This window comes from Rhagoletis zephyria, unplaced genomic scaffold, assembly GCF_001687245.7.
Source record: "Rhagoletis zephyria isolate East Lansing unplaced genomic scaffold, Rhagoletis_zephyria_1.1 Rzeph_scaffold_06135, whole genome shotgun sequence".
Lineage (NCBI taxonomy): Eukaryota > Metazoa > Arthropoda > Insecta > Diptera > Tephritidae > Rhagoletis > Rhagoletis zephyria.
This window is the reverse complement of record NW_016163218.1, coordinates 1-11,453: the sequence shown is the minus strand read 5'-3', so window position 1 is coordinate 11,453 and position 11,453 is coordinate 1. Positions and strand designations below refer to the sequence as shown.

The window sequence follows — 11,453 nt, the reverse complement described above, 5'->3', positions numbered from 1 at the left end:
TGGCATTTTTCTCAGTGTGCCTTGATGCTGTCGCAAAAATCGAAGGAACTCCCAACGGTAAATGGTTTCTATGAGCAGCTTTTTAATCAGAACTAAAAAGTGCTTAAATGTTTTTCGGATGAGAGCTCGAATCTGGGTCCTACCGAGCAGTAGGCCACGTCTAGAACAACAAATGGCGTCCGGGTTGGGCGACAGAAACTTTTTTATGAGCCCCTGTGTAGGTGTAGTTCTGCAAGCATCTCTATGCCTAAAACCATTCGTCTTTCGTAGGCAATATAAAGCAGTGGGTTGAGAGTTTCTTCAATTTCTATAGAATACTTTTGAAAGTACCCACTTTTATAACTTTACCTACCTTAACACCCTAAAATTGGAGCCTAATCTTGTAACTGTCGTTCAATGTTCAGGTTTAATGAAAAAGAGCCCATAGAAAACGGACGCTTTCATCCATAAGCATGACCAAAGAAGACGAAAATCGCAATCACGTGGCTTAAGCCTAAATATGCCTCTGTGTATCTGACAGAGCGTTTTAACGACATTGGGATCAAATCGACGGCTGAGTAGAATATCGACCTATCTCGGCAGCCGGTTTCGAAGCGGCCTACCTCAACATATTTTCAGTTGAACCGAATTCTGAAATAGGGCATTCTTGAACCAAATTCTGAAATAGGGCGCTCTTGAAAAATTTTCTGAGATAGGACGTCCCGAGACAGGTCAATCTTCCACTCAGCCGTCGAAATGCACTTTTCGCTATCCAGAAATAAGATAGATTTCCTACTATTTTCATACAGATAACGGTGACATAAGCCTTCTTCATTTTTCGATAGCACTGTGGAAAATACTCACGTCTAACATCAATGAACAAAAAAGGACTGAGTCTTCAGACCAGCAAAGGTTTTCACCAGGTTTCAAGGAATTGAAAGAACCACCTATCTGTTCTAGGCCGCGCGAAGTTTTAGACAAAGTGGCTGGAGAGCCAAGAAAGTCGTAGACGTTTTCAAGAGAATTAAATATACTGAGCAAAATCTAGAATTTGCACGCGTGGGCAGCGTGAGGACCGAAGAAGATGGAAAGAGCAACTCTAGAAGTTTTGTAATTTCAATGATGAATTTACAACGTAGATTGGGTGGGTACTGTAGTATTTCGATAACCTCTGCAAAGTCTTAGTTTTACATTACCAAATCGTCACGGTGAAGCTCAAATAAGGGCAATAACTTCGGCTGGGGGAAATAAGTTGTTACAACTCAGAAAATAGTTGGTGGTATTTTTTTTTTACTGAAGACCCCCACCGCTTGTCTTGCAAACTGGCTATTAAGTCATTTTACCCATCTAACTCTCCTAGGTAAAGTCACAGAGAGATCACATGCGTTCCCTCTGTTGGGTCAATCGAGGAGGTGCGAAGTAATGTCCGCCTCTACTCTAGCTCGGCAAGATTTTGCTTTGGGCATGGTCTCCTAGTACGATGGGTCCATGGCGTGTGGAGTTTGCGGATGTGACTGCTTGGTTGTCTTCTCAGTTCTCGGCGTTGGTTCTGCTGATTAAGTTGAATTTGGGAGCGGTTTTCTCTGTGTCAGAAACTTTGTCGACACTAATTGGTTGCACTTCGTTACTGACAGAATTTCTGCCTTAACGTGCAGTCGTTGTTCCAATGGCATGAGCAGTCTCTCGGCCGTTGTACAGAAGACCGAATTCTGATGGGTTTGAAGATTTGTCGACTACATATCACTGGTGCCCAAGGCCATTAAAAGGGCGGCGTAATTTACCTGCTACCGTTCGGCGTTGCCCGCAAACTGGTAATTAGGATAATGTTTCTGCTGCGAAGCTGTTAGCGTACGCCAAAAAAGAGGCGGCTATCGAACGTAACACGCAGCATTTTTGTGTAGTTTTCGATCGGGATATTTGAGCCATGATCCTTTATAGCTTCTTCAGGCCGGACTTCCACTCGTTCGTTTAAGTGGTGAACAACTTGGTATTGCACTTCGTGGGGGATATTAGGGTGTTCCGTGCAGTGGAATATCTGTGTTGATCTCTTACATTGTGTACATACATATGTACATTAGGATGCATCACTCTCCATACTAGCCGTTTTTCCAAAATCGTGTTTTTTGTAACTAAAATTGGTTTTTAAAAATATGTATTTGTTCTAAAAAATTACTTTAGAAAATAATGAGATTTCTGAAAGTATTTCCAAATCGATTTTAATATTTTTGCGAAATTATTTAGCGGAATTCTTGACCTTCTCATCATTGGCGATGCATAGTAAAGTTTTATGCTTAACATTTTTGTAGAACCCTCAAAAATACGGGTCAAAACCTCGATTAAATAGTCAAGGAGTTAAAACTTTCTCCGAAAAAATCGCTATAGGTACATACTACTGTACGGCAACGGGTAAAATGTTCGAATCATGATTACTTTTAAATATTTTTTTACAGTTAAAATTGGTTTCTCATTTCATGCTACATATAACCACTTTATATAAAATTTAGAAAACTTCTTGCAATTTTCATCAAAATTCCATACTTTTTAACCAGAATTTTTAATTTTTAGAGAACTTTTGGGTATGCAGTTTATAGCCCATCAAGTTTAGGTACTATAGTGCATGTTTAAAGCTCAAAATTCGCGTTGATTTTTGTTTTTTTTTTTTTTGTTGACCGTAAATTGTAATTTTCTCCTCCATACATGAACATTTATGGAAGAAAATGTTCAAGACCGTCCACAAAAGAAATTACTAAAAATCAACACGAATTTTAATAAATTGCACTTGTTAAGCGGAAAAATAATATTACTCAGATATTATGAAATCATGGAATAACATGTAATATAATTTGATTGAGATGGGTTGGAGCTCATCCGTTTGGCATTTAAATACCACATATGAATACTGACGAACGTTTGATGTGGCCCGTAAATGGATGTTGACCATAATAAACACGCAAACACATATGTTTGTTTATAAAATAATACTTCCCCAAGTGGATGAACCAACAATTCTTTAGCTAAGTTTAATTTTCAATGGAAGTGGCAGCTTTATTTTTATTTAACGATGCTAGGATGTATTTATTTCATAAATTTTATATAATTTTAAATATGTATGTATGTATGTATGAACAAGAGTTTTGTTTTTTAAATTGAATTTAATGGATACCTTCAGAACATATGCATATACAACATACATAAATATTTTTTGAATATGCATTAGAAAATAATAATAAAACTTATCACAACTTTTAGAAGAGGTTCGATTTTTACATAATTTGTGTTTACACATTTCATGAACATTTGTTCATTATTTCTCATAGTTAGTTTTTTTTCCATTTAATATATAACATTTGAAAAGCAATTTAAATCTTACGCTGACATTTTAATTTTAATATGTATTTAGGTACATTAAGCCTTAAACTATTACAATTTTATTAATAACTAATATTTATTCAATTGATTTTTGTAGATCGTTGCTGGTTTAAATGATTGTTTTGTTTAATGGAAAGGAGGTGTAGGAGAGTAAGGTGGGAACTGGGAAGTTATTTCGACTATTAGTGCATTTCTGTTCGACTCCACAGTGCGCTGCACTTGTTATCTCTCGAACTGTAACACATACTCCTTCAGCGGTCCGGGTAAATTGAGACGATTAACATTCTGTGCGAGCTTACGATTAACCGCCTCGTAAATGGCGATACGCGCCATTTGTTTAAGACTACGCGGTTTGCGATACAAAGCAGAAATCAATGTTATCAATTGTTCCGTCTTTTTGTTTGGCACTTGCGCCACATAAAAGTTGTGCAATGACTTAAGGCAATTATATAATGGTCCATGTTGCATAGTCAAGAAAAACAAATGTATAATGCGCGTAAAGGTTAGTGCTGGATCATTGAGAATAAATTCTTTTTTTGTAATTAAAATTATATAATAAAATAGCAGGTAACGTGAGTGTGTACGAAACGAGTTGCGAAATGAGTTGTCACCATTATTGCTTGTACCGGCGCCTGCGCCATTGTTATTGCCACCACCACCACTGCAGAGGGCTTCGCCAAAGCTAGCAATTTCGTTGGAGAATATAGCGCTACCTGTTGTCGCCTGACCACTGAGCACTATATTGGGATCAGCGCCATATTGTATGAGAGTGAGACTTAACTCGTAGATGCATTGCATATCCGAGCAGTTGCGCACATTTTGTACCATATCGCATACGGCTTGAAGTATGTGCGGATATGTTTGATTGCAGTCCAGGCCATGTTGCAGTAGTAGCAACAATATATTCTTAATAAAATCGAAATTTGTTCGTTTTTGTGCATCACAATTAAGCGTAAAGTTTTCACTAACGGTAAATACCAAAACATGAAGAGGTGTCAAATTTGAGCGATACGAGCAATTTGGATTGGCACCATATTGCAAAAGTATTCGAATGCAATTCAAATAGCACACCTGAAATTAATATAAATGTAGTTAGTGAAAAATTATGTACATAGTAAATATGATATGAGAAGGACAGTATATACAAATGTATACAGGGTGTCCTAGAACACCCGTCCACCTTCTCTAAAATGGGGGAAATGTTTTTTTTTTTTTATTGAAAACCTTAAAATTTGACCTACTAAATCGGGGAGGCTCTATCTTTTGGTGGTATTACCGACTTCCTGTTTCGACCGGAAGTGGGTAAAACTGCTCGGAAGTCCATTTATTTAAATGGGATATATATGTTTTTGCCACAGATTCGATTCCTGTCCATAAAAGTACATACCTTTTTTCGGAATTTTTTTTTCGGTTTTAACCGGAGGTGAGTTAAAATAACCGGAAGTCCATTTTCAAAGTAAAAAGTTTCAAACAGAATTACGTATTTTTATGCTTAGAATCTGAATCTGTAGTAAAAACATACATGCGCAATTTTCAAAAATTTTCTTCTGGTTAGTTTAACCCACTAAATGGACTTCCGGAACTTCCGGTCGAAACCGGAAGTCATTAATACAACCAAAACATAAAGCATCCTCAACTTGGTAATACATTTTCCTGTAATAGCACCGAAAGATAAAACACCCCCGATTTAGTAGGTCAAATTTTAGCGATTTTCAATAAAAAAATTCCCACCCTTTTAAAGGCGGTGGAGGGATAATCTATATACCCTGTATATTTCATTCAACTTGGACTTACCTTCATAGAATGCGTAAAATGGTGCAGTTGATCCTTGTTAATTAACGGAACAAGCAGTACCATTATTGGTACTGAACCGTCCCGTCCTACAATATTCGGATCGCCGTCTTCTTTGATGAGCATGTTCAGCAATTCAAAACATACTTCCCAGTCGCGAACGTGCCGGAAGACGCACGCCAGTGCGCTATTGCCTGTTTGATTAATTGAGCTCTTTGCACCGTTTTGCAACAAAAAACGTACAAGATGCAGCACATCCCATTTACTCCACTTATCATAGCCATAACTGTGATAAAATTTTTTATATAAATTAAAAATGTAGATATTGCATATTCGTGGATGTTTGTTAGTTACCGCGCCTCCTCTAGAGCATAACGCACTATCAATGCATGCAACGGTGTATTGCCCAAAGAATCGGGTTCATTGATAAGCTCCTTGCATCCACGCTCTAACAAAATTCGTAAGGTACTTAAAGTATCTTCAGCAGACTTGCGCGCTGCGAATATGACTGAAATTTAGAGAAAATTAAGAATTTGTATGTATTATGAAAGTATGTAACGAGTTTTATAATAAAATAATGCAGTGCGATCAGTCAACAAAGGCTCACTCAAAAATTACTTATTTGTTAACATACCAACGTGCAAGAGTGTCATTTGTTGCGTACACGTGCGTACTGTGGTCACGGCACCGTGCTGTATTAAAAGTTCCAAGAAGCGCCCTTCATGTAGCACAGCCTGATGAATGGGATAATATTCGTCTTTGATTAAATTAATTTCCTCCGAACGTGTGATAACCAGTTGTTGTACACAATTCCAGGCTCCACGTTCGCATGCCAAGTGCAATAGTGGTTTTTTAACACGAAAGGGTACCTGCAAGAGAAACAAAAGCAACACTTGAGAACTGCTTGCTGTGGTAATCGATTCAAAACAATACCCAAGGATCCTCCATTTTTTGTGCCAATATATTTAGCACATTAATCTGATCACCATCAATAGCGTAGCAAACTGCATTCTGTAGTTTCGTATTAACGCGTTCACATACGTTTGGCGCTGCGCCTACATCATCATTATTGCCATGGTACTTGCCGCTTTCCTCACAATTGTGCGAGTGTACGCCTGGAAAGCACATTCGTGAATCAGTGTCGATTCGTGCCCCATGCTTTAAAAGCAATTCGACGCATTCTTCATATCCTTTCAAACATGCTATGTGCAATGGCAGTGAACAGGGACTGCGGTTAACATCCGGCCGGTGTCGGTGTAGCAACCACTTGGTGAGGTCAATGTGGTTAAGACCCACACTGCGTTGGAGTATATTGTATCCGCAGTCGTCATGTATTACCAGAATATTTTCATTCTAAAAATGTTATGTGTTATATTTGCGCAAATATACTGCTTTGGATATTTATTGATTCTCACCTTTGGAATTTGCAGTAAGAGGCTCTCCAATGTCTGTATTGATACTTTAGGATTAGCCCGTAATATTTCGAATAACGTCTGTATGCGTGCCTCTGTGGCCTTGGATACTTTATGACCATCACGATGTGAAAGCAATGCTGACCCTGATCGAAACACCTGACCCATCTTTTTCAATGCTAACTTAGCAAATACAAAGTTGACAAAGCAAGGCCAAATGAAGTCTCATCCAAAACAGCAGTGCAAAATCGAAATACACGACACGTTCGATCGTGTGTAGTTGATGTAACTAATAAGCTTTTTAAATCATTTCCAAAAATTTAAACTAGTATAGTCATTTAATTAAATCAAATCAGTTGGTCCCTGCATCAGCCAAGGAAGATTTATTAAATTGTGACGCCTTTTCTTTCACATCCAATCATGGATGGGGCACTGCTGATTCCGTATTTCTTTTAGACTCAACTTGAAAACACGAATGATCCCTTCAAAATTTTTAATTGCAAAAGTTTTCTACTTAAACAAAAGAATTAAATATCATGTGGAATTTTTTTTCAGCCAAAACATTTTTCACCAAAAACCAAATAAGACTTTTTCACGCAATACACACTTCTGACGCAAATCGTTGCCAGGGTTGTCAGTTGGGCCAAAAAGAAAAAAAACAAAAACGGGAATAGCAACAAAAACCGATAAATGTCATGCCTCATGAGCAATTGTGAAAAAAAGACGAGCTGGAAATCATGGAAATGAAGCAAAAATTTCTTTTTGGAGTTTTAAATTTAAAGGTTGACTAATGTTCAATTTGCAGCACAATAAATATTTTCAATCCATTCAAAAATAAATTTTACCTTCCAAAAATTTTAGTTATTTTGACATGTCTCTTCAGACAGCTTTCTTAGATTTGGGACCAAATACGAATCGGTTTGGGAATTTATCAACAGTACAGTGGGCTAAAGGGCACTTTACGTTAGTTGAACATTCACAAAAAAAAAAAACATTTTTGGACTTCAATATACATTTTTTAAGTGGATTCCCAAAATATGATTCTCCAAAAAAGCCTTTTCATAAATTAAGAAAAAAACTTTGAATTCCACCAACTTCTACTCACAAGCCAAAACCTCGAGACACAATTTCGAGTTTAATAGAATTTCCAAAGTATTTAAAATGCTTCGAATCTCAATTAGCTTATAATGTTTTTCAATATCCATTTCACTCTTTCAGTAATAACCTATATAGATAACCAAAAATAGATCATTTTCGTAGTATCAAAAGGAATTAGTATATTTTTATTTGTTATCAATTTAAAAAAATTATTAATACATATGTTAAATGAATTATGTAGGACAATCATAATAATATCCATTACATATTTTGCAGGCATACGATTTATTACTGTCATCGATTGGATTAAGAGAATAAAAGTAATTTTCAAGGCCATGGAGTATTTCGATTTGTTTATTTTCGAGAAATTCGTATGTGAGATCAGAATATTTTGTGACGCACAACATGAAAGCTTCATAAAGCACCTTTTCAGTGGGTATGAAGGTACGAAGAACACTATTTATGCCATCACCGTATTCGTCCATAAAAGTTCTTGTTAAATTCAGCAATAAATAAAAGCCTCTTTCCTCATAAAATTACCATGGTGCCAATTAAGTCGATAAAACTGTTGGAATCCAAAATATTGCGAACAAAGTTGAACCCCGCCGCAGCGAGCAACTGTATGGGATTTAGTTCACCTGCCGCAGTATAAGTTATAAGCAGTGGGAGCGCATTGACTGCATTACCAACGACTGTGCCAGCAGTAGCTTGTGCCAATAAGTTTCCAATTTGTTGAATAAAAGCTTCCTTCGAAGGGATGTTATTTACCAAACGTATTAAATCCATTTTTGTGACATTTTTACTCATCCTCAGCATTCATTCGAAATTTTATCGTATGAGTTTCTGTTAAGTATAATTGGTAGACCTCTATTTTTTAAAGCAATATTTTTTTTTAATTACCTTGTCTGTCGGCGGATTGCCCGGCGAATCGATGCACTACCTCCTCTTGTTGGAATCTTCGATACGAGTGCCAAATTGTTAATTGAATGCGTAAAAACCAACAAAGAAGACGCCACTTGTAGAATATCTAAACTATTTAGACCGTCATCGTATCTTTGCTATGAATAAAATAATCAAGTGATGTTAGTATACATACATACATACATACCTATTAATTGTGGTCATTATCTATGTATGTACACGAATGGATAAAAAATGGGTGTGCGACATTTTCACCAGTTTTGGCATTTATTTTTATTTTTATTATTATTAAATGTTTATTAATTCTATATCAAAGTATTGTTCATTATTTCACAAAAACCATATAAATTGAAATTTCAGTCTTTGCAAAATTTATAAAAATCCTGCAAAATTTTACCAAAATTTCAAACTTTTTTATCAGAATCTTAAAAAAAAAAATGTTGGTATGCAGTTTTGTAGCCCACTCAATTTAGTATATTAAAGTGTAAGTAAGCTAGGATTTTTGGCATTTTTTTTTAGTTGACGATGTTGTGCATTTTCTTCCATAAGCAGATTTCTTTCTAATATGGAAGAAAATGCGTGGGGGCAATCAAAATTGTCCAGAATCGTGAGATTTTTGAACTTGGAACTTGCACTATTATACTAAAATAAAATTTTTGTAAAGATTTTGACTGAAAAGTTTAAAATTTTGGGGAAATTGCAGCTTGTTAATAATATTGTACAAAGTTTAAAAATCGGATTAATTTGGTATTTGTTAGATTATGAGCTACATAGACTTTTATAAAAAATTATAGATTTAATCAGCAAAAGAAAAATAGGCAAAATTTGTCAAAATGTCCCGCACTTAATTTTTTTATATTGTATTGCTTACCAGATATAAATCATAAATGGTGTTTACTATGTCAGTACCGGAGAGTACAAGTGATGATACATTGATCCCGCCAACAGCTACTTTTGCCATCTACATATGTACATACATATATACAACTAATTAATTATATTGAGTTTAATGCTAAGTTCTTTCATACCAATGGAACTCCTTTACCGGCTGAGTTAGCATAGGCCAACGCATTCATAGCACCTGAGGCACCCAAACCGGCAACTCCACCCGCTACCCCTAGCCATTTACTCCGAGCCTCGCGATCAGCCAGAGAATTAGACTGCCCGTGTTTATAACGATCTGTTAAATATGTTGCTGAACGTACAGTTGAATAGGCACTCGTAGCCAATGACACTGCTGCGGCGGTTAACATTACGGGCGCCGCAATCGGCATGACCATTGAAAGTGCAAGGGGTGCAGTACCCGAAATTAGTCCACCAACTCCGATAGCGGTCTCAAGTTTTCTGATCGATTTGGTGTTAGGAGTGGTGCGTGTTTCGAGTTCGACCTGCCGTGAAATTGATAAAATAAAAATAAACAAATCTACAATTTAAACCCTGCTATATATGCACCTCTTCATACTCGGTTAATGTATAAACACCATTCGATGGTGCAATCATTGTGCCACTAGGAAGTATATTGTTCTTCAAATACTGCTGCCAATTTTGATAGATCCGCGAATGTTCGTCAATAAAAATCATACAGCAGCCAGAGCTGTTACTGGATGCTTTGAAATTATTATTCAAGAATATTAATAAGTTTTCCCACAACAGAGCTATGCTTTCAAAAAAAGAGGCGTAATAAAATATCAATTTACTAAATGTACTTACACAAGCATTTGCGAGTGCGTATTACGGGATGAAAAGTGAAGTCGGTTGAGTGTTTGGCCAATTCATGATCCTTTTCTTCAGTTACCATTACGTAAATAATAGCGGAGAGTAGAACACGATTAGTATGCTTCCCTGAAAAGCAATAAATGTAAGAAGTTAATTGATATACGATTTGTTAGAAATAAAGATGATTACTTTGTGACCAAACATTTCGAAAGAGATTGCTACGAGCCTTCTCCACTTCAATGTGACGCTGATTATCATCTGGAAGAATGCTTTTGATTTTATCCTTTAAAATCTGAGATTGCTCAGCAGATAAGCTGCAATAAGAAAGGTATGTACATGGTATACATATTTGTCTTACATAACCATTCCACATTATGCAGTATAGATTACTTACGAGTCCCAAACAATTTCCCTGCCGTGCGCGCTGCTCCGCGCCAAGTCATTTTGTACCTCCAATATTGTGCGTTGTGACATTTTAACTATATTTACTATACGCAGTTTTAAAAATAGTTTTATATTAAGCGTAAATACGTATAAACAAATATATTACAAAAAAGGACAAAGCTCTTCGAGACACTGAAATTAAAATTACTCCAACGCAATTCCTATGGCAACCGTGGGTTTGTTATAACGACTACCTTCATCCCGTTAACTGCATGCGTAGACAATGGTGCACCAAGGGGTGGTCTAACGGGCTGAGTAATTAAACAAAAAACAAATAATATTTTTTTTGCATTCCGATGCAATTCGAGACACATTCGCTTGTTTTGCCCCTTTGAAATATGAGTAGTGATCTCAACAGAGTTGCATTTAAAAAGATCACAAATCGACCAATGATTATCGAAACCGATAACATAAATTCGCTTTTTCAAAACTTATATGTCCACCACTTATCCTCGGTATTTTGAAAAAGTCCATCTAATTTTAATTTTAATTTTAAGATTACACTAGTTACGTACGATTTCTTTTTTACTTATGTATTTTTCATCTACTTTTTCCAACAATAGACGTTGGCAACACTCGCAGCAGCAACTGTTCTCAGCTGGGCCATCAGCTGCTGTGTAGTCTGCCGGTCGAAAACCTCAATTTGATAAAAAAAAAAAATGTTGCTGAGAAGAGGAATCATCGCGAATTTGCCGTTTAAAGCTCCCGTTCAAGCCATATTTC

General features: G+C 36.4%; 1 protein-coding gene and 1 pseudogene across 1 annotated transcript; both read right to left on the bottom strand.

Moving 5' to 3' along the window:
* Positions 1-3,123: 3,123 nt before the first annotated feature.
* LOC108372884 (ankyrin-3) lies at positions 3,124-7,311 on the bottom strand. The gene is made up of 6 exons (XM_017628680.1): positions 6,555-7,311; positions 6,073-6,492; positions 5,774-6,008; positions 5,494-5,647; positions 5,143-5,425; positions 3,124-4,419 (listed from the first exon to the last, which is right to left on the bottom strand). Exons 1-6 carry the CDS (start codon positions 6,717-6,719, stop codon positions 3,571-3,573), a joined length of 2,106 nt encoding a protein of 701 aa, XP_017484169.1. The 5' UTR covers positions 6,720-7,311; the 3' UTR covers positions 3,124-3,570.
* A 311-nt stretch (positions 7,312-7,622) lies between these two features.
* Positions 7,623-11,160, bottom strand: LOC108372885 (uncharacterized; annotated as a pseudogene).
* Positions 11,161-11,453: the final 293 nt, after the last annotated feature.